We start from the raw sequence: 27,483 nt of genomic DNA on the forward strand, positions 1-27,483 counted from the left end.
AATATAAAGCTATGCAAAGATAAATAACAGTACGTTGTACTGTACAGTACAACATTAAGGTAGAAGGTAGAAATGAGTTACAAGTTACAAGCAATTTGTAGTGTGTGAATAAATGCAGTGTGCAGTACACTTGCAGTGAGAATGATGTGTAGTGTAGAGGTGCTGAGCTGCAAAAAGACAGAGTGCAAAAGCTGCAGGATGGAGTGGAGATGCTTACCAGAAGGCATCCATTGAAACAGTGTGCAGAATGTTATTAATGGTCCACTTTGTTTTGGGCCTGCATCGCCTGGTGTAGATGTACTGAGGGAAGGCAGTGCTGGCTTAGTGATGCATTCAGTGCACTGGCACACTTTTCCTCATAGAATTGCAATTGCAGTGATGCTTCCGGAGAGCACACACCTTACTGTTGTTACTGTTTGTTACCCATGTATATCAAGTCCTCTGCTTATGATGACACATGTCAAAACAAAAATTAAAAAACTACAAAAAAATAAAGATAAATAACTCTACATAGTGCAGCACAAATAGCAGAAAAAACACTGAAAGCTTAGAGTTACCAAAACAAGACGTTGTTTTGCAACGGATTTTTTTTTAACACGTCAGTCAAAGACCAAAATATAGCGCGCATCCGATATTTACGAGATTTCAAGGACGCCACTGAAAGCAGCATGGGTGCATCTGAATCAAATTTGTTGATGACAGAGAGCAGCGTGACAACTTAATCTATAATTGGATGACATTAGATGTTTTAACGGTTTGAAAATGAGAACTACTGGCTGCTTGGCTTTCGGTATCGGTGAAGTCTTGTAGACATGAAGAGATCCCCGAGGCTGTTTCAGTAAGGTTGGGCTAACCGCAGTTGAAACACTGACTGCTGTTAGCCTCACAGTGGTGGATTAAACTGCACATCTGACGCTGGATATTTTAGTTAGTTAGTTGCCTATTTTTAATGTTTTGTGCGTCCATTAAATCACCAGTAAAACTTTTTTTAAATAATGTTTTTGTTGTTCTAATAAAGAGCTCGACTATTTACCCATGGCGTATTAGGCCTCAAGCCATGCCTCGGTCCACAGTTGGGCTGTGAATCCGTCAATTCGCTTCTTCGTGTGGGCAAACTAGTTAGCCATTGCTGCGGGGTTTACCTCTTTTGTGAAAGGTAAGAAAACGTTGGTCTGTGATAACAGTGCATTGTTTGGCATGTAATACCTCTTGTTATATTGGTCGGATAAGCTATGTATCGATATTTAGTTTAAGTTAAATTAGCCTGTTGATTTACGTTGGCATCTCACCTACGTTTGCAGATGCTAACAGGTAGATGCTAGCCGTACCAACCATCAGTATTTATGCTTGCAATTCCCCTGATATAAAAGGGCACGAGTATGAGTTTTTACTTAAATTATAGTTATTTTACTTAGCATTTGCCGAGGCGACAAGAAGGTATATCAGCGTGAAAACCTCTAAGTAAGATCTTCTCTGCAAAATGTGTGTAAAGTGGAGCAAAATTCTCGTTTTATCTGACAATATGGTGTTTGTAATCATTTTCCATCTTCATGCTAGCTGTGCTTTATATACCTAGCTTGCTTGGAGATGGAGTAATATCACCATATCCGTCACCTCTATCTAACTATGGATGTCTTCTCACAACTCTTTTCCAGGTCTGGCTTACAGACATGCACCCTCCATCCCAACAGCACTATGTGTCTATAAGCTTTGCTGGACAAGAAAGTGGAAATTACAGTAACAGTAAGCAGTGGAGGAGGCAGTCCTGGTGGAGGGTGAGTCGCATTGATGACCTGCTCATAAAGGCATTTTCCTTTGTGGTCTTGCCTTCACGGTGCTCTGGTTTCCCAACACTCCTGTTTCCCACTTTTCTCAGCGGTGCCATGCTTTAGTTGCTATTGCTCAACAACATGTCTGTTGAAAAATATTTTTGTGTATATTAGAAATGCATGGTCTTCTTTTATGTGTTGGAATGTAGAGAATGGTATTTTGCTTGTGTCTAAATTTTCTGAATTTACTATAAACTACTATTTTTACTAGTTACTGTACTTTCAAGAAATGACAATGCATACAACAGCTCTCCATATATAATTAATGAGGCTTTAATTCCAAGTTCAGGCTTATGTATGTTTGTCATGCCAGCTGTGAAACACAGGATAAATGAGAAATTGCATATTTGAGATATTCCTGTCATCCTTTGAACATAAGCTATAAATGGGACTGGAAAGCTGCAGATGACTATAAACTATTTCTTGTCCATTTTGTCCATTTTATCTTGGTATTTCATATACTTGCAGAAAAACAGCAATGTTAGGCTTGTGGATGATCCACTTAGTACAAATGAGCAGTCAACATCACACTGCAAAAGTAGATCTTGAAAGAGAAATTACTTCAGTTCTTTGATTTTGTTAGCTGTTACAAAGTAAATACTTTATTAATGTAAATCTGCCCAAAGATACTATGATTTTTAAAAAAAAAAAAGAAAAAAAAAAGCAAAGTATAAAAATGTGTAAGTATATTCCATTAGTGAAAGCAGGTCTCCAGAATTATCGCATACACTACTGGATGCCATTCTCTAATGGTGAATTTTGGAACTGCTTTTGCACGCTGTATGCTATTTGTATACCATTTGATTCTGTACTTAGCGCACTAATTTAACTGCTGAGTTAGGAAGTGGAATCATGGTGCTGTAACAGAGTACGAGCATGCAGGAATGTTGCTCCAAGCCATAGGTCAGGTGTGAATGGGGAGCCAAAGATCCAGTATCAGCAGTTTGAGACTGTGTGACACTGCGTCTAAATTTGCATGTTGGTGTATTCCGTGACCATGAGTGTTAGATCATGTGTATAAACATGCACATAGCTATGAGGCTTTACTGGACTTGAATGGTGTTGGTGTGCAAATGATCACTTCATGTTCAAATGGCATTAGGCAAAACAAACTGAAAATTATCTCAGATGTACATGGCGACCTGTTGTACAAAAATTGTTTGCCGATTTTGTTAATTATGAGAAATGTTTTAGTGAAAGAACAGGACCGTAGTGACAGATGTGGCGGATGTATTTTAACAAAGAAAAAAAATCGATACTTTACAATTTAAAACATCCCTCATGGCCATTTGAATATTGATTTCAGAGTTTACGAGGTGCACTTGAATGTACCATGAAGTCCCTTTCCTTGTGTATAAACTCTGACAGCAAGAAAACACAGTTGATGCTTTTTGTTACATGACTGCTTTGATAGAAACATTTACCTGCCAGTGTGGTGGATAGATCTGGACACTTGCTGGGTATTAATTTCAGACTGTTGTGTGGACAAAAGAAGTAATTTGGGTTTTTAGAATTTGTGATGAGAATATTTCCACAATTTTTTGGTGTTTCATTGACAGTAAACCCTGAAAATAATCAGCAGACTAGTTGATAATGAAAACAATGGTTAGTAACAGCCCGACTTATTTGTAGCAGCACTAGACTTAAGTAATAAGACAATGTCAGTTACTTGTTTGATCCAGAAAAAGTCTGCACAAATGAACCCATAGAAATTCTCCAGGAACTGGATGGAGGCTGGAATTATTCTCCATCTTTGTCTCCTCTGTGTGTCTTCAGAAATGGAAGCAGCTGTCCAGGCTGCAGCGGAGCCTCATCCTCTTCATCCTCGTCCTCCTGTTTATTTGCGGAATTGCCTCCTATCCTGCTATTACTGAACACCTCAATGGTAAGACATTAAAACATCTCCTATGATGTCCCAACATTCTAAGCCACTAGCATGCTGGAATTGTGAAAGGTCAACAGAATAACAAGTGTTTTGTGTTTGTTAAAAATGCAGTTAAGACAAGAAACCATTTTAACAGTTTGACAGGGGCTCATGGGCTTCTAACCTGAGACCTTCAATAATCGTTTTTCTTCCATCATTGAGGTGTGTTACTGCATGACTGTAATGCTTCATCCTAAATCTGTTTTTCCGTGTGTTAAGGCCTTACAGAAAAAGAGCACAAGACGGACAGAAACGGCATCCTGAAGCCTGTCATCCTACAGGTGCTGCCCGAGCCCATCAAACAGGCCCAACCACTACTGCCAGAACCAACCTCGCAGGTTTTTTTTTTTTTTTATCACTGCTTCTATTCTTTGATGGGTAGCACAGGGTTTCTAAAGAGACTGGAGTACTTTACATATTTGAAAAGTGTGAACATTTTTCCTTTGCTGGTGAGTGTTGGAGTTATGTAAATTTTCTTATCATTTCCCTTTTGGCATCGGAAAGTGTTTATCTTTCTGAGCTGACTTGACTTGCCTCTGCACTGAAGATTACACACGCTGGCATATCCTGATTCCTCAGCCACTGTAACAATAAATAATGTCTTGTCTGGGAATCATTTTTTCTTTTTCATTATGTGACTATTAAATAATTATAGCAATTTAATAAATATTAAATTCAGTTATGTTCATTTTACATCCAGAGTTTCACCCACTCTCCACAACCCAAGCTGAAATGATGATTGTATTACATAAACAATGAAAGCTAAAACATCCAAAGCTGCTTTGTGACTGCAGATAATTTTAGTCTCAGAGTTACAGTTCAAGTTCATGACTTGAATGGCTTCTGTTAGTTATTTTAAGCCTAGTCACCACTATAAATGGATTGCTCGTAATATCAAGATGCAGCGCAGAGTTGTAGGAGCAAGACTTCTGCTCTAAAATTGTGTTTGCTCTACTTTTGAATAACACCTCTACAGTGAGCTGACAAGCTACTATTCAAACAATGGAGGCTTAGTTCAGAGCTGGAAGATACAGTGTGATTCTGCTAATATGGTCATTTTTTCATGGGCTGGAACATAAATCTATGTGGATGTTCTCCCTCATATCACACGCTTCTTTTTTACATATGTGGGTTTAGAGACTAAATAAAAGTCATAGGGGAGCTTTTTTATCAATCTATTGTCTCTTTTTTTGGTGCAGACAACCTCATCAACATCTTCCCCCTCTTAGAAAAATCCCAGAAGCGTTCAAGTACTAATTTGGATTAACTAAGTACCTCGGCAATGGCCAAAGCTTCGAAGCATTTAGGTCAGCCCTGGTTAGGGTAGTAGTGACTTGACTGGTCACGCAGAAAATAAATCATTTTGGTCTGCACTGTTGGCATGCTTTCCTTCAGTTTAAGGTATACATTCATTTGTAAGGTCATCTTGCAAATTTACTTCTGGCACAATTAGTCTGTCGTAGTAGTATACTAATTCATTCACAGTCAAAAGTTGACATAAAGTAGACATATAGCTTAAATGAAGTTGTAATATCAACAGATTGTTAATGCGTGTAGAACATTTACATATAATGCAATTTTGCTTTTTCCTCCAAATAACTCGCTCACATGAATTGACAATCTAAATGGTTGAAATATTTGTTGATTTGCCACAGAGGAAATTACCCAAAAAGAGAGGACCACCTGGCCTTCAGAATCATCTTCAGAAGAAAGGAAATGCTTCAGATGCAGTGGCCAAGGACAAGGCAGCTGACAGCAAGAAAGGAGGGAAGGAGGAGGGCGTTATCAGGTGAGACTTGGAGTGTGATCACAACTTAAATTAGTTTTTATCTCTCTCTCTCTCTCTCTCTCTCTCTCTCTCTCTCTCTCTCTCTCTCTCTCTCTCTCTCTCTATATATATATATATATATATATATATATATATATATATATATATATATATATATATATATATATATATATATATATATATATATATATTTGTATTCTTCATTTCTCAATCCTTTGGTGACTTACAGCTGGCGTGGGGCAGTGATTGACACTTACCAAGCCACAGAAGGCACTAAGGATGAGGAAAACAATGACGATTCCCTTGCCAACCAAAAAGCCAAATCATCAGAAAAGTCAGGTATGTTCTTTAAAACTGTGTTGATTATGAATAAGTAGTTTCACTGAACAGTTAAAAAAATAAAAGCGTCACAGTTTTAAGAGGCTTCACTGTGTTCGAATGTGACCACGAAATATAATGTCCATTTTAGATAAGTGAAGTATTTTTATCACTAGTTTCTGAATCACTCTCTTGACTTGGGATGGGATGACAAACAGGCATCTTGTGTATTGTGTGTTCGAGAAGCTAGCAGGATGGAGGCAGTGCGGGAAGCATTCAGACATGCGTGGAAGGGCTATAAAGACTTTGCTTGGGGCCACGACGAGCTCAGGCCCCTCTCCAAGTCCTACAGCGAATGGTTTGGCCTGGGTTTGACGCTTATTGATGCCTTGGATACCATGTGGATCCTGGGACTTAAAGAAGGTAGATTGTGCTTTCCAACTTTGAACGTCCTTCACATTGTTATAAAAACATTTAAAACCATCTGTCTCTTGTGTATTGGATACTCACCTCTAGCATGCTTGATAGCTTGAAAAGAATTGCTGCTGTAGTCAGAGCTAATGTCACAGCCAAATATTGGGTCCTCTGTGTAAAATTTTCAGACCACTCCTGGACCATAAATCATATCTCCACTGTTGATCAATATGTTCAGGATGTTCCATGCACTCAGAGGTTCACACTCACAAGGTGTAGACTGTGGGTATACAGTAAGCCTGCCATTGGATGCCTGTTTCAGACAGCGTAATCCCTGTGGTTACATGAAACAACAACAGCAACCTGTGAGCTAGCAACCGACATGCCAAAAAAAAAAAAAGACTTTAACTTACCAGTTAACTTAATCCCAATATAGTTGCTAACATTTGCTTCAGATCTAGATGAATCTGTATTTATTTTAGAGATTTTGTGATGTTATCTTGCAGAATTTGAAGAAGCAAAGGCGTGGGTGGCCACAGAGCTCACATTCAACAAGAATGTAGATGTCAACTTGTTTGAAAGTACCATCCGCATCCTGGGAGGTCTGCTGAGTACCTACCATCTGACCGGAGATACCCTGTTTCTTGACAAAGCTGTGAGTCAACACACGTGCACTCATTTCAGATCCTTTGTGTCCACGTAAAATTATATAATCCAAGCACATTTATATTTACAGCATGCTTAAAATGGCACCATGTTTTATGTAGATGCCCATTTATTGTTCAGTTGTTGTTTTAAATGTAGTCTGTCGAAGAAATACACTCCTCACTGCATGCTATATTGACCAAGTCAGTGGAGTTCACCTTGGAAGTGCTGCATTTGGGTATTTCAAAAATTTACAACGGACATCTGAATCAATTTTACAAAATCTTGGTCATGTGGATTCCACCTCAAAGGTGGATTTGACGTAGGTTGCCAAATGGTCTAGGCTTCACTTGTGCCAGACAACGTTACACAAGATGTTAAGTACATTCTTAAAAAAAACTCATTCAGCCGTCAGTAACACAGAGGAAATGCAATCTGTGGTTGCTGCCATCACTTGTTGTTAATGCCTTTTAGCTGCAAATGCCTGCATGTAATCTCTAGTCTTCTGCTACAGAAAGACATCGGCTCTAGGCTGATGCCCGCCTTCAACACCCCGTCCAAGATCCCCTACTCTGATGTGAACATTGGGAAAGGCACAGCCCACCCCCCTCGCTGGACGTCCGACAGCACTGTGGCAGAGGTTACAAGCATCCAGCTGGAGTTCAGAGAGCTCACTCGCCTCACCCAGGAACCACAGTACCAGGTAGAAAGAGATAAAACCTTGCTGATCCAGGTTCTGCTCGAAACTCTCTAACAAGAAAAAAATTAGGTTCTAAAACTAGCCACTTCACTTTAAGATGCATGTTTTTTAAAAGCTCTGTTATGGATTATTTTAGATAGCAGCCCTTATTTTACTTGAAATGAGAAAAGAACATTTATTATAAGCCCTACATCTTCATGTGATGAGCTGACAATAACTATGATTGACATATTGAATTGTACTTTATTTATTGGGCAGTCAGTTATTGACTACACACTGATGTTGATACAACTGTGAGGCTACTTCAATATAGTAGCACTGAATCACAATGCAGCTTTGTTATGAAGTTATGGACTTTTCCGTGAAGAAATTTTCAGCTAGAAATTCAGTAGCTAGTTATTTGGGGCAGAGTGGTAGAAGCTGTCACGTTTCTGCAAATTTTTGTTCTGCTTATTCAAATTTATGTTTGAAAATGTGATCATACTGTCTCCCTTACGGATATGGAGCATTGCCATCATTGACTCCATGATCTTTGCTATGGGCTTCCCTCTAAGCTGCTGTCCACCGTCTGTGTGTGAGCATAGCCCCACCACCCATCCACCCAGGTCAGGCAAGAGACAGTGAAGCAGAGACAGAGGCAGCACACTGATTGGCTATTCTCAGATTTATTTCTACTGTGTGATAAGCTGTTACATGAAAACGTACAAACCTTTTCCATCATTATTGGAAAATTTTTATCAGATTCAATATTTTGAATCTATATTGCTGAAAGGTAATTTGTCAGGGTGTTGCAGGTTCATGTGTTAATCTTTTAAGATTTTTCTTAATGTAATCTTTTTTTGTTGTTGTTTTTACCTCAAGCCAGTGAATAAATGTCACAAAAATCCCCACAGCTTAACTCATCTGACATCTGATTCTGGTGTTTCAGGCTGCAGTGGCTGAGGTTATGAAACGGGTCCACAAGCTGGACGGAAAGCTGGATGGTCTTGTGCCGATGTTCATAAACACAAACAATGGACAGTTCACCCATCAAGGGATCTACACACTGGGAGCCAGAGCAGACAGCTACTATGAGTACCTGCTGAAGCAGTGGATCCAGGGAGGAATGAAGGAGAGCCAGTAAGTCGGACTGAAAATACTTCATATTCACTTTCACACTAATGAATGTGAAATTCATTAATGTCATAAAGTTTTTCCTCAGACTTGATTACTTTTTTTGCTGTTATTTTGCTGTTGCCGCAAAAGGGAAACATGCGTGATTCTCATTTTCCATGACTAATCTCTCTGATATTACATAATTTAGTCAAATGTAAGGGTTCTTGGATACACAGAGTTTGATCAGTTTCCAGTGTACTCCAGTGAAGGGGTGCTTTTCATCAATTTATCAAACCACCAAAGCAGGCCCCACAGTCACTTACAACAACATAAAAATGAACATTTTCTGTTTTGGTTTAAACTGATGAAGTGCCCTCCTTCACCAGAGCACATTGGACTCAATCAATACTGAATTTATGTTAAAACACAATGTCAGCTCAGAAGTGTCAAATATAAAGATGGAATTGTTGATGCTGTTCTATCAGCACTGGCAGCGTTTTGTTAATTTGGCTGTGTGAGTGGGACTGATGAAAGAATAAAACAGAAACAACAACCCCCTCCAGGCATTTGGCTCTGCTTAAGGACATAGACTTGGATTAAGCAGCTTTGATTGTCTGAGTAATTTGTTTTGGCCTAAATTAGATGGCATGTATGTTGGATTCAAATATTTGATGTCCAAGCTTCAGGCACCCAGTTAATCATTGTTTGAAGAAGTCATATGCTTCATGTCTGCTATATAGAAAACTGCTCTCCTCACTGATGAAGTGGCACGGATAGATAGATGCTTTATTGATCCCAAGGGAAATTCAAGCATCCAGTAGCACATTACAGCAGTGTAGGTTAGTCAAAAATAAGCAAACAAACAACCAAAAAAAGGCCTAACTGTTAGTGGGGAAATAAACCAACATATGCTACATAAAGTACAATAGAGTGCAGAGAAAGCAGGTCGACCAGATTAACTGTGTGTATAAAACAAGAGACTAAAGAGCCACAATGTAAACATATGTAAACGGATTGCTACTCAGAAATGAGTTATAAAGTGCAGGTTAATTGTGCAAAACAATATGAGGTAAGGTGGAATGGTGTAGCACGGGCTAAGGAAGATCCCGTTAAATTTTTTGAGAAAATCTGAACCACAGGGCAGATACAAAAATTATTTTTCTCAATAGAGCTCAAGAGATCAGGAGTGGTTGAACAAGTTGGACAGTGAATGAAGAGAGAGAGTACTGTTGGTGACAACAAATCAGTGCATCAGGGAACTGAAAAATTATTTTCTCCCACACCTCCCTTCCATCACACTTACAACTTTCAGCCACAACTTTAAAACCACTGACAGGTGAAGTAACTAACACGAGTCACATGTTTACAAACCAGTGTTCCATTGGCAAACACTGGGTTCTGGTAATCATGTGAATGTTCTTTGACACACACCACCCACCTAAACATTGCAAACCAACCAATCCCAGGTTCAGTGAAATTGTTTAGAGTAAAGCAGCCATCCTCCTGATAAATCCTGAGCTCAATCGTCCAGACACATCGCATGCACTTGGCAGATTTTCATATCCTAGATGAGTCTTCTTCCAGTTGCTACGCGTTGTCAGCGCTTAAAACTAGTGATCTTTACAAATCCAGACTTGATGGTCATACAGTTGCATGGTTGTCAAGGCTGAAAAAAAGTTTAAACCAAAACTTGAATCGAATCATGAACTTAAAATCACAAGTCAGATCGAATCGTGACAACAAATACGCAATAATTTCTTCACTATACCAGCTGTTCTTCTTGTGCACTGTCACTGTGCATTTGATCCATTTCCTCTTTCATTGTTAAACATAGAATGTTGTTCCTGAAATATCATTCAGCACACGTGTGTGTGTATGCTTGTGTGTATTTGTTTGTGATTTTAGGCTATTGGAGGACTATCTGCAGGCAATAGAGGGTGTAAAGAAAAACCTGTTGCAGAAGTCTTCACCTAATGGCCTAACATTTGTTGGAGAGATCTCACATGGACAGTTCAGCCCTAAAATGGTCAGTAATATTAAAAAATTCACAAATATTCACCTTCTCAAGATTCTCCTTCTAGTCTATAATATTTTTTATCTTAATCTGTTACCCTGTCAATTGTAAATTAATTTTAATGTTCCCTCTTGTCATTCTGAGTCTGTTCCAGTCAGGGTTAGCTAATGTTGATGGTAGGCAGAAAAAAAATCACGTGTACTGTTGACAAATTTAGCACATTATGTCTTATGGCCAAAAAGACAAAGCAAATAATCAGCATGACAAAGAGTTGAACAAGAGTTAAAACATAGTCATGTTTACCACTGTGTTACATCTTTTTTTATTTAACTCAAAGAATGTATGTGATTGTAACTTGGCTGTCTATTTACTCTCTCTACTTGTGTTTTTAGGACCATCTAGTGTGTTTCCTGCCAGGCACTCTGGCCCTCGGTGCTCACAATGGCCTGCCTGCTGATCACATGGATCTGGCCAAACAGCTGATGGAGACCTGCTACCAGATGTACGTCCACATGGAAACCGGCCTCAGTCCAGAGATCGTCCACTTCAACATGCATCAGGGCAGCACCCACGACATTGACGTAAAGGTAGGTGGAGACATTGTCGTAAGAGAGGCAACATAGTATGTCTTCACCTAATTATGCGTTATTGTCCTTTTAAAAACTTCAACTTTTTTACCTGCAAACTAATGTTGTGTCATTTTTGTTAAGGGCAATGCCTCAATGTCTGAAGGAGAAAAAAAAGAAATGTGCAGAAAATCACCAAATGTGCCAGTAAAATAATCCCCCAAAGGTTTCAGTTCAGTTTCTTTATATAGCACCAAGGCAGAACAAAAATTATCTCATAGCTCTTTCCTAATAGAGCAGGTCTAGTCCATACTCTTATAATGTAGTCTGTAATATACTAAATTAGTCAAATTAATCGGATATTTACATTCTAATATGGCTTATAATTTCCTGGTTTTGTCCCCTTTGTATTCCTTGTAATAGCTTGCAGACAGACACAACCTCCTGCGACCAGAGACGGTGGAGAGTCTCTTCTACTTGTACAGGTTCACCAAGGACCACAAGTACCAGGAGTGGGGCTACGAGATTCTCCAAAACTTTAACAAGTACACCAAGGTTAGTAAAGGCTGTCTACGCTGATCTGTCTGCATCACATGCCTTAAGGGTAAGAGTCTTTGAGACAAAGCATGGCCACTGATATGAAACAGAGAAGGTTCCAAAACAAACACGCACTGCTCGAGAAGGCTAACGGGTTAGAGCAGCAGGTCTGCGCACCAAACCTGGTACTTCTTAGGGTATCAACCCAAATTCGTTCTGTACTGCAAAGCACATGAAATCAGTAGGAACCAAATTTTGCCTCTGAGAGTACAAGGGTGAGAAAGCAGCTGGGAGTAGAGAGAGAGAGAGAGAGATGTTGGACCCCCAATGAAAGATAACATTTCCTTACAAAATATTCCATTTCAGTTCGGTAGAGGACTTGGTGGTGTGTAACGCTTAGGATTCATGCTTGGAAAAGAGACTGCTTGTCAGTCTGTTGTAAAGCTCTAGCTTAACTCTTTGTGGAACTAAACAAATAATATATCCTCTGGTTTGGGGTTTGTTTCAGGTTTCAAATTTGGCAGAACCAGTCATGTTCAGCCAGATTGGGTCATAAAAATGTGGTTATGTATCAGGCTGTAAAATGCTAGCAAGGGAATAAGAGTATCATATTTTTACTGCACTGCTTCCCTTAGTGTCCTGCCTCAGTGTTTATTTTCCCTGTTTTTTAATGGTCCATAGCAGCTTTGGTTCAGTGTTATTATTATTATTATTATTGAAGCAGCCAGTACAAACTTGTGAAATAAAAAAAAAAAAAAAACCTGTTTATATTCTTTTCCAGGGAGTAAGCAAGTTGAAGAACTACACAAGCCCCATCTATTTAAGTTTAAGTTAACTTTGCTCATCTACAACTTTGGTGTAAATACTGCTCTGTTATTAAATAGGGTTAGGTTTAGTAAGCCCTTTCATCTAGTAAAATACAGACAATGGACTGTGTGTTTCCCCTCAGGTTTCATCTGGTGGCTACACCTCTATCAACAATGTGCGCGACCCAGACTACCCGAGCCCACGAGACAAGATGGAGAGTTTCTTCCTGGGGGAAACACTGAAATATCTGTACCTGCTCTTCTCAGACGATCCCAACCTCATCAGCCTAGACCAGTATGTCTTCAACACTGAAGCTCATCCCCTGCCAATATGGCCTTCCACTGCGTGACACAGGCTCACACGCAAACTCAAATGAAATATAAACTGCATGTATAAACACACATCTCAGGGCTGCTCCAATACCAGTATAATTCCTTGACCTTCTGTCTGTGACGGAAAGTTGTCAAAACAACAATCCTGAATACGAATCACAAATGGAAAAAGCCTCCTTTTTACCGTTTTAATCAATAGTTTGCAGTGCGCTAATAGCCATGAAGTAATGACACGATCCTAGCTCGGTTTGTGGCTCCGTCTTGGTCATTTATGGGTTTTACTGCGTGGAACTCTGCTAGTGACAGGATTTATGCTGGAGAAGTAGAGGAAGGTTTTTGTCCTCATGTCCACCCAGCATTAAAGAAAGACCTGACTGTGACTTGAATCAAAGATGTCTTAATCACGTAATGAGGATGAGGAGGAATGTCAGGTAGGGCTCATACAAGAGTTTCAAAGCTGATACTCATATTTTCAATTGAAAGCTGCTCGTAGCTTATATTTTTTCCACTTGCGCATATTCTGTGACAATTTCTATGTTTGAAAAAAAAAAAGTCCTTGTAAAACTTTGAGGTTTTATTTTTTAACCCCTGCACTATATTCTTATAAATTCTGAAACAGCATTTATCCCATTTTGAAACAAATCCTGCGTGTGCCCCGGTGGGCTGACCACAGTGCTATCACCGAGTGACAGCAGGCTGGTCGTCTTTGCAGGATAACAGTCCCTGAACTGAAACCAACCTCTGCCTACTGCACCTGCAAACTTGCTGCTCTGCTGAAATGTTTGTACATTGGTGTGACTCCTGCAGGGATACAAAAAAAAAGCAAATTCCTCATCGCATTGTGTGTAATATAGTCATTATGTGCTCCAGCTAGAACTATTGTCAGATGCCCTTCCTCTTGTGCTGGTAAAAAGCAAACGAAGCTGAAGCTTCATGACAAGGCATGGATGTGCCCTCAGTTCCATGCTGCATTCATGTCATTTTGGAAAAGTGACTTCACTATGTGAAAATACCACTTCAGGTCAGGGAGAAAACATTGCTTGGAAAGTGTTCACACTCTGCAGCATCATGAATGGATGACACTCACAAGCAGTGTAATAGTCAAAATATTTTTTCTAGAGGTGGATGATATGATGATATATATATGTATATACCCATATTTTCTCTTGTCTGGAGGCAGCATATACACGAGTTAAAGTACAGAAACATTATCAGCTACACATATTAACAGTAAAGTCCTCATGGTTCCATATGAAGGAGGGTTCACCAACTGAGTGCATTTTTTTGCAGCCTGGCAATCTAAAATTTGTCCCAGCCCCTTATAATGAACAAACCCTTTAACCCGTACATTCTGTTCAGGTCACATAGGATCAGTTTTGACATTTTGTGCACATAACAAACAGAAGTCATATAGTGTGTTGACAGTGTCAGAAGATCAGCATTTAAGATTACAAGCCTGATTCCAAACAGTTGATGCCGTGTAAAACGTAAATAAAAACAGAATGCATTTGTTTGCAGACAAACTGTCTGTACCAACAACAGTTTTGTGACCGTGAGCCTTTCAAGGATGCCACTTTGATTACCCAATCGTGATCTCCTGTTACCTGTTTCCTGCAACATTGGTGTGAATACATGGCCATGGCTGGGCTCCAATCTGTGAGGTGTGAATGTTGAAAGGTGTGAAGAATGATACGTTAGTGATAAACTACATAAAACTGAAATCTGGTATTTATATCTGGCTTAGGGTGAATTGAAAAGGCAGTTGCTCCTTTCAGCTGTTCCTGTTTATTCCTGTGTGACATGAATGCAGCATCAGTCTTGTACTTGGGACTCAGATGACCTTGGTCTCATTCCAGCTGTTGCCAAGCAGCCAATTTACTTAAGAACTGTGAAGTTGTTTTGTTTTGGGTTTTTTTGTTGCTGTTGCTGTTGTTGGGTCTTTGATTTATTTTTTTATTGAGCAGCTTTCCATTTCAACGAATGTTCCATTTCTTTCTTCTTTTGTCATTTTCCTTATTAAGGTGTAGTGCATTTGTTTGTTTGTTTTTCAGGTGAGAGAAATTAATGATGAAATTTTAAATATAAATTTAGCATAATATATTGATTTGTAGTGTGTATTAAAAGGTATAATTGCAGCTGTTTTAATACAGTGAGCTCCCCTTGTGCATTTTATTTTATTTTATTTTATTTTTTATTTTTATTTTTGTAGTAGCAGCAGCTTCAAAGCAGCTTGCAGTCATTCCAACAAATAGAAAAGTGATTTCAAAAAAGTTGGGATGCTGTGTAAAATGTAAATAAAAACGAAATGTGATGATTTGCAAATCCTTTTCAGCCTATATTCAGAGGAATACAGGATAAAGACTAGATATTTAATGTTGACAGTTGAAACCTTTTTTTGTATATATTCACTCATTCTAAATTTGGTGCCTGCAAAACATAGAAAAAAGAAAAAAAAGGTATGTTTTTACCACTGTGTCCCATCACCTTTTCTTTTAACAACTTTCTGTAAGTGAAGTTTTGAAAGTGGAATTCTTTCCCATTCTTGTTTGACGTACGACTTCAGTTGCCTTCTGTTGTCGTATTCTTTGCTTCATAATACACTTTCAATGGGAGACACGTCTAGTACCTGCACTGTAGTGCAAAGTTAAAAAGGTTTCCCGTCATGTCCATGCAAATGTACGAGCAGTAACACGTTCCAAACTTGTCTAGGAATTGTCTGGCATTGAACTTTGACCATGTAACAGTCTGGATGGATGGCCCTTCTCTTCTTTAGCCTGGAAGAAACAACATCTATGATTACCAAAAAATGTGGATATTTATTGGTTTTCTGAAGTGTTCCTGAGCCCATGTTGGTTTTTAATACAGCAACACCTGATATTGATTGATGATGTTATGCATTGTGAATTCCCTACAATTGGGCATTGAGAAATGTTAAACTGTTGGACTGTTTGCCCACTGAACCTTGGCCCATCGTGGTTTGTGAACAACTGAGCCTTTTGGGGATGTCTCTTTCATACCCAGTCATGATACTGCTTACCTGTGGAGTGTTCCAAGCTAGTGATTCCTGAGCAGTGAACAACTCTCTCTTGTTTTGTTTTGTCTTTTGTCGCTTAGGTCCCAACTTGTTTGAAACATGTTGCTGGCATCAAATTCAAAATGAGTGGATAAATCAAGGAAGTTGATGAGGCAAAACATTAAATATTCAATTTATTATCAAAAAGATTAGCCAATTCTCGCATTTTGTTCTGTTTACATTTAACAGTGTGTCAACTGTTTTTGAAATCAGGGATGTATTACTTGTTTACATCATAGCTATACTTGTGGATTTTAAGAACTTCATGATTTTTTTTTTTTTTATTGATACCAAACTTTTCTGGGTTTTTTTTTTTCTTTTTTGTGTTGTCTCATGTGTGCCTTTAATGTTGATTCTGACAACATTCAAAAGACAGCTGTTATCTGTCTGTTAATGTCCATTTCTATTCATTCAAGCTATGTTTTCCATGTGCATATATTGCTGATTTGCTGCAGCATATGTTCATTATGATTGTTGCAGATTTTACTATTTTTACAGCTTGTCAGTAAAATGGGGATCGCTATATTTCCAGCAGTCTCTTTAAGCATTCACTTGACATAATTTTAATCTTTAGCAGTGTGTGTATCGAAGTGTGGCTCATAAGGGCTCTGTGTGATCCCTCCCTGGAAGTGTTTCATCATAATCCCTGAGCCAAAGATGTACTGAAAATCAAATCAACCCTGTGTGTTTTGGTTTTGTTTTTGTTTAGGGTTTCAACAATGAAAAAGCCATTTGTCCAGAGTCACCTCTTGTCAGGAAAAACTAACAAAGCCGATATTTTCATTGCTTTTTGATGCCAGTTTCATCAGTGTGGGTTCTGATGACTGATATTTTAAGACTTAAGTCTTCTATTTTAGGTGCACCAAACGCAGTGCTTTTGAAAGGAGGCTGTACACGGTTGTGACAACACAGAAATATTTCATTCGGGTGTAATCACAAATTAATTTGCAGTGACACAGGATTGTGCATTCTGCGACTCTTTAGTCAGAGTGGAAAGACTTAAATGTCACATGGATCACCATGTAAATTATGCAGGTTCTACTCATCACATATCTGAAGAGTGAAAACCCTGGTTCGTGATCTTATATATTTTTTTTTCCTGGGATTTAGAGATGTGTCACTGTGAGAATATACACTGCCATTTTTTTTTTTAATAACATTTTGGGTAAAATGATCTTAGCCCATAGAGTGATTTGGCTTGTTTGACTGGCATAAATATGGACAACCATGTTGAAACAGTCTGGTCTTGGAATTACACAGAAAGTGCATCTGCAGATACTGTTGAAATTACATGTGAAATATGGTTATAGACCATACCATGGTCAGATGATGTTAAATTAACTAAATAGAAGAAAGTCTCTCAGAAGGACTAGTCATGTGGAATTTTTGATATCTACATTTCCAGAAACGTCATACCACAGTTAAGTTAATGGGTGGTGGGGCATTGGTTTGAATTTTTTTTTTTTTTTTTCCTTCAAACTTTCTCAAACATACAAAATCTGTTGATGTCACCTTAAGTATGATAAATGCTGGATCAGCTGTAATTTTTGTAAAGAAAACCAGAGAAATTAAAGAGATTTTATTGAACAGAAACAGAACATTTGTGTTGATCATTGACTCGGTACAAAAGCTTGCAGTACCTTGGTAATGGTGGTACCTTTTGTGTACATGTTTTGTATGTCCTGGGATGGAAACACAACACAGTGAGGTCAGTGGAGCTGCTGGCTCCCTTTCATTTTCTACGACTGAATCCAAATGTCCACCCTCTGGATTTGCGGTCTAAGGCCTCGCAGAATTCATTTGTATGCACTGTGACATGTTCACTGTCATCACGTTAAGTCTGAGAGGGCACAAGACTACAAGGCTGCAGAAGCTGCTGATAAACAGGTCTACAATAATGAAATGAATTTTGATGACTTCTATAGTCTGTACACCTACATAAAGTATTTCTCTTTCTTTAGATTTGGCCTACATGGTTGCACTGAATTGTGGGTAATTATATCAGTGAAATCTGCCTCCCAAACAGACTCTCTGGAAACCTACACCAAGTCTTGAGTCTTGGCACTCACTGCCTTCCTGGAAAGAGCAAGATTGGTGAAGTCTGAACTTTTGAATTCAGCCTATGAGAGGTGAAGCCTTAACAAGGAGAATGATGGGACAGCTGGCAGCTCCATGGATCATCTAACCAAAGGCCTAGTGATGAAATAAGTAAATGTCTCTTTATTTTCTTGGAGCTGTCCCAACCCTGTCAGTGATTACTTTTCATTTTCCTCAGCTGTGAACAGCTCCTCCATTCCTGCCGAGCATTTTGTTGTGAGGCAATACTTTTCCCAGTGACAGACTCAGTCACTACAGTGAATGTGCTGACTGGCACTGGGACACATAAGTGGACTCACTGATTTCAATGTTTTCTGTACACCTTTTAAGTTAACCTGAATTCTACTACAGTGATCTTAGAAATGATGTAAAATTTTGACAGGAAATAATTTTATGCAAGTCCTCAAACAAACTGAACCTGGAGTTTAAGGTGACCGCGTTAATCTGGTCCTCTCCATCTTCACCCACTGAGCAATAAGGTCTGCTTCTGTCTTCCTGGCAGTGATTACTGACACTGGATCAGCATCATTAGATCCTCTGCACAACAAACACAGAAGGGGCCGGTTAGATTTTGCTTTGCGAGTTAAAAAAAAAATAGCAAAAAAAACAACAATGTCTCTCCAGTAGCCTACAGCCTGTTGTACCTCAGATCCAGATGATGGGCTCCTCCAGAAATGTTGACAGCTATTAGTGATGAGCTCAAGGACTTGCGCACCTACACAGAGGAGAGCTCAATGACTCGGACTGAAAGCAATAACTTACTTTCTCTGTGGTGCACTGCTTTAATGTCTTACCCCTCCGTTTGCCCATGGGTCCAGGTCCCCATTGGAGAAAATGATGTTGCTGGTTGAAGACAGGGCTGAACACAAGGGGAGAGCTCATTAGGAACAAAATCACTGGTGGAGAAATGTGGGTATACCTAAATAAATAAACAGATAATTAAACAAATAATTTGTATGCTTTTGCGATCTAATTATGAAAGAGGAGGGGAAACCATAAAATATCAAGTCACAAAACAATGCTGACAATACCAGCTTGCTAAAAAGTACATTCTAATATATTGCTGCACAGTTAGCAAATGTAACATACATGGCAACAGCCAATACACTGAGCTTACACAAAGTGAACACTTGTCCCAGTGCCTCTTGGTCTACTGAGGGGTTAGGCTTACAAATACAGATCCGAGTTGGCACAACCGATATCATTTATTTGGTCCGTTTTCAGCTCTACCTTTCTGATCACATACACCAGAGAAGAACTTTGGAACTTTTGATAAATCACTTCTTTTCACACAGCTGGAAATGTTTGCAAAGATATTAGATGGAGGAGCACCAACTCTCCCCATGAGAGTTTTCCTCCTTTATTCTGTTCACGTGTTCACATTTCACCTGGCAACTTAAATCTAGTGTATCAAATCTCATTACCTTTTCATTTCTAGATTCCACCTTTAGATATTTCAGACTTTCTGTTGTGGTCTATTAGTATTCAGTGCTCACCGCCACCCCAGAATTGGGTTTTGAGCCAGTCTGGTCGTGGAACCACAGCCCAGCGTTTGGCGCAGTAAAGCTCGCGGTCTCTCTCGGTGAAGGCCATCGGAGGAAACATGTCCGTCACATTGTTGCTCTCATAGCACAGATTAATCTCTGTGCATGCCTGCAACCACAACAGATGCAAGGGAAGTGTTAGTATAATAGAAACTTAAACAGAGGATGAAGCCCCTCAGAAATATGTCACAATGAAATGTCCATCAAAAAAAACAAAAACAAAACACAAACACACTGATTTGTAAGTGAGCAGGACACAGTGTAAGAATGCAGCTTGTTATTAGTGTGCAGGTGTTAAACAAAGACAAAATACTGCTGCTCTGCGACCGAGTCTCCTTGTGTGTCACATTTGCAGACACAAACTACATCAAAATTTTCTACAGCCTTTAAAGCAGAAGCAGAAAGATCAGAAACAGACGTGACGCCTCGGAGGGAAAGACGTCTCATTTCTCTTCAAAAACATGTCCTTTGTTTTCTCTTCACGTGGTTTCTCAGTACATGGATGCGATTTAACAGTATTGGGATGTTCCCAATGTAAAATGAACATATCCAGTACATGTCTAATACTGGCACCAACAAATACAGTCGGGAAAAGATTTATTTTTTATATATATATATTTTTCAGTGGATCCATTCCTCCACCAAAATCACTTCCATTACCAATCCACCGATTCCCAACAAAGACTTGACTGACACTGACCTGGCATGATCATATGCTGACATTTTAAAACAGATTATATACAAATATTACATGCAGAATCATTGCATTGTGCACTAGTGTGTGTTAAGAGTACCTGATAGTCCCAGGCCAGGCTGTCAAAGCCCAGTCCACATCCGGTGGGATCAGCACACTCCAAATACAGACTGTACAGGTCAAAACAGGCCAGCAGTCCAGTAGCGTTGTACACAATCGCTGTAGGACAGAACTGTCTCATATTAATGGTGCTTATTCGGGTTTCTTATGTGTCTGCTGTAACAGAGATTAGGCCGATACTGTACAGTATCAAGCTCTTCAGTCTAAATAAAAACCTTCTTCTCAGTGATCTCAGGAAAGCACACACACCAACGTCTACTTTTCCAGTTTAGCCACTAGACCAACAGGAAGAAGCCAGGAGAACACAAGCTAAGCTCACCAGCATTCATTTCATTTTGAATTTTTAAGTTACTTTATTAATCCCAAACTGGGAAATTACTTCTCTGCATTTAACCCATCACTGATTGAAACTCACACACACAACATGCAACATGCAGTGAAACACACAGGTGCAGTGGGCTGCATCAAGCGCCCAGGGAGCATATTGGGGGGTTAAGTGCCTTGGGAATCGAACCAGCGACCTTCTGATCACAAACCGCTTCTTCAACCTCTAGGCCACGACTGCCCCCTACACCCCAAAACCCCACCCAAAACAAACAAATACAAGAAAGGAAACTTCTGCACATACAAAGTATGCTCATTTTGTTAAAGCCATGTAGGAACACCTGCTAGTAAACTGAAAGAACACAAACATTTTTAAGTGTATTTGTAACTGAGGAATGTGAAGCTGGCCACTGTCCTCTAGTGTCTGCTGACATGAAATACACCTGATCATCAACTGAGGAGCTGACTTTCAACTCCTCCTTTGCTAATATCTCATGTCTAGTCTGAAACACGATCTTAGATTTCAGTCACCTGCTGTCCATTAAAACGGTGAACAAAAGCCACTTTAAATAAGATACAGAGTTCACTTCCTTTACCTGCAGTGTTCCTGAGGTTAGTGAGCAGGTCAGGTCCACTCAGCATGGTTTCACATGCCACCTGAAAGACAAAAGGCATGTAACACACTCTGTTAAAACATATGTGGAACAGATGCCATATGACTTACATCACTCTTATCGTATCTGCTCTGCTATAATGATGTCTATATGTGTATTTACATTTTCCCATTTATTTAGAAGATAAAATATGAGCGTGGAACTGAGAATTATGTTGTATATCATGTATATAAAAAGCAAAACTTTTTATGTGTCCCCTGAGATTTAGTATTTTGACACAGGACAGCATGTCAGTCTGGAGCAGTGCTTCTCAAATAGTGGCGCGTGTGACCCTGGGGAACATGCTTTTTTTGCCGTACTAGAATAAAGTGTAATTGCACATCCACTACAGTAGTTGGCAGTGGCGCTCTCATTGTCAGAGTGTGCGCAGGGAGTATTAGCTCTATGGTGTAGCGGCTTTTTTGCACCGAGCAGGCGATATGAAGTGCAGTAAGCGAACCCTTAAGAGACAACATGAAGAAATTTTTAACAGGGATGAGAAGAAAGGCGGAGAGAGACGAAGATAATGAGACAAAAGTAACTCACCCGAAAGCTAAGACGAGGAAATATGACGAAGCATATGTAGCGCTTGGCTTCACTGTGACTACAGTGGGAGACGACAGACCGGTGTGTTTACTGTCTAAAAATGTTGGCAGCGGACAGCATGAAGCCAAATAAATTAAGGCCCCACTTGAAGACATTACATCCCAATCATGCTGATAAGCCGCTGGAGTTTTTTCAGAAAATAATTGAGAAGCACTGGTCTGGAGGAAGAAATGCCAGTGTTCAGTAGGCTGTTTGGCTGCCACTGCCCTTTTTAAAGGGAATTGTGCAATACTTTGTATCGTAATATGAAAATAAAAGTACTGATTTTGTATAATAATATGGCAGATGAACAAACACTACCTGGAGAAATCATGGGAGATAAGAAAATAAATCTCCTTATCAGTATAAGCCGTTGGCTGGTAGCAGTTCTTTTCGGTGAGCAATTCATTTGAAAGTTATTATTTCAACTATATTTTTTGAAAGCTGCCTATTTACAATTTGGAAAAGTGATGAAATAAGTAAATATCCCTTTATGTTCTTGGCGCTGTCTCAATTCTGTTAGTGATTACTTTTAATTTTCCGCAGCTTTACTTTCCTTAACACACAATGGTAAGTTACGATGATAACTGCATGAACTATTATAGCACACTATGAGTCCTTACTACAGCTGATTGTTGAGGTGTGTATACATGGATACAGGTAGTCATAATGCATTATAAAGCTCAACGGTCAACCTCTAGTCAAAAGCATCCATAAGACACTTGAACTTATGATTCATTATAAGTAACATTTCTGATATTTTATGACTGGTGACTGAGACATAGTGCATCAGAAAGGATATAAGTGTTTATGAATACAGTCAGAAAGTATTATGATTATAGATGTAGTCTTGTTGAAAAGACAGTATCGGTATGTGCTGCAGTTACAAGGATTAACTTTGCTGCCCTGAATAATAACAATAACAATATTCACTCAAGCCTAACCAGTACTAGGACTTTTATCACTCATTAATATTTTGTTACATTTAAATTCATAAGCAAATTGTTCCCACATACATAACACAAACATGTTGTACGGGGGGTTGAACACTCATCAATACTAGAATAAACAAAAAAAACATAACTTTAGTAAAGATCCCTTTCATTTGGTCACTGTTGGGTTTGTGTGTGCTCTATGCACAGGCTTTGTAATGGTGGCACTGTTTTTTAAAAATCAGAACTAACAAAATCTGTACTAACATGCCTTGTTAGGTTTTCACTAGCATATCCACCTGACCACCATACAGTATACAATAAGCTCATGAGTGTTGATATAAGGCTGAACAGAGGAAGTTCTGTTCTCAAAATAGTATCAGTAAATGTAATGTTGCTCTCTCATGGATGGCACTAAAAAGTACTGATTTGCAGAAAAAAAAGCATATGTCCTGCTTAAAGCTGTGTGTACCTTAACAGGGTTGGCAGGCATGTTGCCCATGAAGTGAGTGCTGTAGGGGTAATCCAGCATGGCCATCAGGGTGAAAGCATTCCTCAGCAGGCCGTTCAGCTGGTGGATGTCCTGAGCAGATGATGGAGGTTTACACAAGGACAGCTCTGACTGGATGCGAATATAATCTGGGAACAGCAACAGTAGAAGCTTTTCATTTCTTATTCTGAGTGGAAACACAGTCCAGCATTTTGACCTGTCCATGACAACGTTTCAGGGATGCACAAGTTTCTTTCAGCTGATGAGTAGTTATTACCTGCTTCTTGTGGCCAATACTTGTAAGGTAGCAGATATTTTACATAATTACTCATTTTTACAGCTTCTTTTAAAAAGAAGCTTCTAGCTTGTACTTTATGCACACCAGAGCAAAGCAAAGATGTAATGAGCAAAGAGTCTGCTTCCAAACCAACCTTAATGGTGCATCCTGCCACCTGCTGTCTTGGAGGGTGTAGATGCTGTGCTTGTTAAGTCACTCAAAGAAATTTTGCTTTTGATTTTCAGCTCTATTTACTGGCTATAATTAAATTAAAATACTAAGTGTGCTGGCAAGTTGAATGCATTTACATAGCACATTTCTAGTCTAATTGCTGAAACGCTTTACAACATGCATCCCCCCATTCACACACTGATACACTGCTGGCAGAGGCCACTGATAAATTACCAGCCTGTCATAGTATAGATGTTTAATCTGTTCAACAATCTATTCTTTTCCTTCCACACAAGAAAGCAGAAGCTCTCATGTCAGGGGAAGTTCTTGACATTTGACCTAAAACAAACTAAAGGGTCTTTGTTGTCTTAGTTAAGCATTTATTTTCATTCCTTCTTGTCATTTGTCTGCATGGACATTCAGAAAGCAGACAGTCACACACATTTACCTTGGTGTTCGGCTAGTTCTTTCAGCTGATGGAAAGCTCCTCTTACAGCATCTCTGCACTGAGGAGCTACATTCTCAAAATCCTTTGAAAGAGAAATAAACATCATTATCTACCCTCCACATGATGTGTGTAAAGTCACAAGTGACTTGCAATAGTGCAGTGATCAAATAAACAAAGTGTTTCTGAAAGAGCTCTAACAGGTTCAGGAGAAAAAGTACCTGGAAAACAATAACTGCCACAAATTCAGACATTCTGGTACCTTTTTTAAGTCTATCTAAATTAAGTACACTTTTCTGTCTGAACCACAACATAGGTGATAACAAAAAACAATATCATCCATGCACTTACAGCTGTAACATCTCTGAAAAACTGCCTGGAGTCTCCCAGCCCAGCAGTGGAGAGTATGGGGGCACTGGCAGCCAGAGCTCCAGCCACAATGTTTGGATACTTAATTCTCATGTAGACTGACAGCATCCCGCCATAACTGCAGGAAGAGATGAAACAGCTTGTCAAAAATGTTCATCTGTCTCACTTCATTTTGTAAGAAAGTAAATGATTAATTGAGGAAATTATAGAGGTGTGGATGTGTGCATGTATTTATAAACAAACTTACTGCAGAGACCTGAAACCATCATATTTTATCATATATGAAGACATTTTTTTCAAGGTCACAAAAAAGGAAGTTGCATATTCAAGCTTCATGTAAGCTGACTGTTTACTTTATCAGAAATAAAAACTTCTGAGGAGTTCACAAGCAAGTCACAAAAGACACTGAGAACTAGTGGATCCTACCTGCCACCAAATACAATGACAGGACAGTCTGTGGCTGCCAGCTGCTGTTTCAGCTCAGTGATCATGACAGCGTAGTCAGCGAGGGCCTGCTCCACTGTTAGCAGGCCGATCTCAGGGATCTTGAAGGAGTCGCTGCCAAACGGCAGTGATTTGCCATAGTATCTCTGGAGGAGGGAGAGGACGAGAAAGGTGTTGCACATTGAGAAGATATTCGAGGCAGGAATTGAAGACAGTTTCAAAGCTGCACTGAAGGACACTGTTTGCCTAAACTGAAGTTTTCTAAATTCTTCCAGTTATCTGCAATATGTGATTTTTTTTTTCTTTTATGGCTCCATAACTACTTCTGCCCACATTAGCTGAATAAGTACCTACATGTTTCATCACAACATTTAAAATCTTTTACAACTCTGGATCTACATTTCAGGGAATAACAAGCAAAAATCAGTATATTACCACAACATACCTGACAATCTGACCTTTGTATGTGCGTACTCATCTTAAAGCGAACAAGCAATGCAAAGAAACCTGCTGATCAAATAAGAATGAATAAGCCAGTTGACGCTCTACATTTTTCTTCTTGTCCACAAATCCCATGCCGATTCAGAGCCAAAGAAACCATCTTCACAAAGTATTATGTGTGTCAAAGTTTGTCAATTGTTGTCCAAAAATTATTAAAAACATATCAGCGCAGTTTATTTTAAATTAGTTCCACATACAATGTAATGATGCTGCCAGAAATCCTTGCCAGAACACTATACAGCATTATATATTTATGAGCTGTTTTAGCAGTAAGCAGTGGACTTTCTTCAAAACTATTTTTTTAATTTAACAAAGATAAAATCAAATTTCTCAAATGTGAATTACCTACTTTGGTGAAAAGGATTTCTATCACTATCTTACAACAGAATAATAAGTTGGTGTCAGGTTTCAATTCTTTCAGTCCTGTGATTCAGACATATTTTGGTTGGTAGGTTACCAGAAAAGCAATGACATCTGACACCCAGCCACATACAGTATTTAAAATATTGCAATATCAGTAAGCCCCATCTTGCTGAAGAGCTTTCACAGTAAGATTTACATTAGATACATAAACTACCTACAGCTTTTCCTTTTTTGATTCATAGTCCTACATTTCATTTGTGCGCAGCCTCTAATCAAACCTTTTCTCTCAAGGTTTTTCTTTTTATGTACGTTTTTGTGTCAGTTTTGTTCTTTTTTTGACCTTCTTGTCCTTTTTATGTACAAGTTGTACAGTATTTGAAGAAAACAAAGAAAAGCTAATTTATTTACTTAAAGAAAGAAAGAAAGAAAGACAATTCATCTATGCAGGGTTGTGGGGAGGGTGAAGATCAGCTGACAATATGAGTCAACTTTAACCATGCATTTCTCTTTTTCCTCTGTCAGCCTACCGCTGGTTTCTTACATGTTCAGCAAATATGACCAGGGCTCTCTGCTGTGCAGCCAGCTCTGTGATGAATCCAGAGTTCAGCGCAAACTCCCATATGTCACCCTCGTTGCCAGTGTAGAAGAAAATAGGGCCATGGCCTTTATTCCAATACTTATCTAAAAGCAGAGTAGAAACAGAAACAGTAAGTAATTTGCTCATACACTGGAAACATTTAAAATGGGAAACTAGTTTCACCTGTGATCAGGTAACGCTGACTGAATGTCCCATTGCCCATGCTGTTGAAGTTGAAATGGTCCAGAGTCTGAATGAAATACTTCTCTGAGAACGGGGGGTCTCCCCTGGATCCATTGTGTTTTCCTGACTATAAAAATTAATGTACAGTGCATATTATGTTGAAATTCTGTTATCCATAAAGCACCTAATAAGCACTATAAATAAACGGGGATTTCAACTGATATTGCGGTTTACATGCGACAAGCCATTTAAGAGTAACATCACTAATAGATACATTTTTACATGTGATTTATCCTTAGTACCAACTTCAACACAACTAAAAAAGTTTTATTTGAATAAACTACATGCATTGCTTCGTCGTTACTTGAGCAGAGTGTTACATTTTTAAGACATTTTCTGTCAGCTGTGTAAATCGGCGACAAGTAGTAGTCGTTTGAAACGAGTTTTCAACAAAGAGGAACTGAGATTACAAAAACATAATAACTATGAAAAACTAAAACTTTACCTGATAGTAACTGTATGACAGGCCATGTAGCACTTCAGCTGAAAACAGGGTTACTGTTACCGTCAAAAAGGTTAATATCTTGGTCATGTTTCAAGCATAATGTTTCAGACACTGCTGCTCAGATTGAATTTACGCTTTTCTACCACGCATGCGCCTATCGCACTTG

At 39.0% G+C, this 27,483-nt stretch overlaps 2 protein-coding genes across 4 annotated transcripts; one reads left to right on the forward strand and one right to left on the reverse strand.

The window, feature by feature from the left end:
• Positions 1 to 641: 641 nt before the first annotated feature.
• Positions 642 to 17,636, forward strand: man1b1b (mannosidase, alpha, class 1B, member 1b). Its single transcript, XM_046385664.1, has 14 exons — positions 642 to 1,156; positions 1,656 to 1,775; positions 3,606 to 3,714; positions 3,973 to 4,091; positions 5,409 to 5,542; positions 5,772 to 5,881; positions 6,107 to 6,283; positions 6,781 to 6,929; positions 7,434 to 7,622; positions 8,548 to 8,738; positions 10,620 to 10,740; positions 11,121 to 11,315; positions 11,718 to 11,849; positions 12,781 to 17,636. Exons 2-14 carry the CDS (start codon positions 1,671 to 1,673, stop codon positions 12,985 to 12,987), a joined length of 1,938 nt encoding a protein of 645 aa, XP_046241620.1. The 5' UTR covers positions 642 to 1,156; positions 1,656 to 1,670; the 3' UTR covers positions 12,988 to 17,636.
• Positions 17,587 to 27,477, reverse strand: dpp7 (dipeptidyl-peptidase 7). 3 transcript variants are annotated; one of them, XM_046385668.1, is made up of 14 exons: positions 27,318 to 27,477; positions 26,813 to 26,939; positions 26,594 to 26,733; positions 25,171 to 25,334; positions 24,727 to 24,862; positions 24,379 to 24,460; positions 23,465 to 23,631; positions 21,419 to 21,479; positions 20,479 to 20,597; positions 19,637 to 19,793; positions 18,935 to 18,999; positions 18,785 to 18,855; positions 18,559 to 18,677; positions 17,587 to 17,725 (listed from the first exon to the last, which is right to left on the reverse strand). In XM_046385668.1, the coding sequence occupies exons 1-13, from the start codon at positions 27,402 to 27,404 to the stop codon at positions 18,566 to 18,568; spliced, it is 1,488 nt and encodes a 495-aa protein (XP_046241624.1). In that variant the 5' UTR covers positions 27,405 to 27,477; the 3' UTR covers positions 17,587 to 17,725; positions 18,559 to 18,565. The 3 variants fall into 3 exon arrangements, with proteins under 3 accessions (XP_046241624.1, XP_046241623.1, XP_046241622.1); XM_046385667.1 differs by having other exon boundaries at positions 18,548 to 18,677; XM_046385666.1 differs by having other exon boundaries at positions 17,587 to 18,677.
• Positions 27,478 to 27,483: the final 6 nt, after the last annotated feature.

This window comes from Scatophagus argus, chromosome 4 (assembly GCF_020382885.2).
Source record: "Scatophagus argus isolate fScaArg1 chromosome 4, fScaArg1.pri, whole genome shotgun sequence".
In the NCBI taxonomy this organism is placed as follows: domain Eukaryota; kingdom Metazoa; phylum Chordata; class Actinopteri; family Scatophagidae; genus Scatophagus; species Scatophagus argus.

What these genes read in the sequence shown, in the direction of transcription:
- man1b1b (XM_046385664.1), top strand. Translation starts at nt 1,671, where the DNA reads ATGCACCCTCCATCCCAACAGCACTATGTGTCTATAAGCTTTGCTGGA. An exon ending in GATCCTGGGACTTAAAGAAG is followed by an intron (nt 6,284 to 6,780) that starts GTAGATTGTGCT and finishes GTTATCTTGCAG; the next exon opens with AATTTGAAGAAGCAAAGGCG. An exon ending in ACTTTAACAAGTACACCAAG is followed by an intron (nt 11,850 to 12,780) that starts GTTAGTAAAGGC and finishes GTTTCCCCTCAG; the next exon opens with GTTTCATCTGGTGGCTACAC.
- dpp7 (XM_046385668.1), bottom strand. Translation starts at nt 27,404, where the DNA reads ATGACCAAGATATTAACCTTTTTGACGGTAACAGTAACCCTGTTTTCA. An exon ending in TGGTCATATTTGCTGAACAT is followed by an intron (nt 25,335 to 26,593) that starts GTAAGAAACCAG and finishes TCCCTCCTCCAG; the next exon opens with AGATACTATGGCAAATCACT. An exon ending in TTTTCAGAGATGTTACAGCT is followed by an intron (nt 24,461 to 24,726) that starts GTAAGTGCATGG and finishes TCTCTTTCAAAG; the next exon opens with GATTTTGAGAATGTAGCTCC.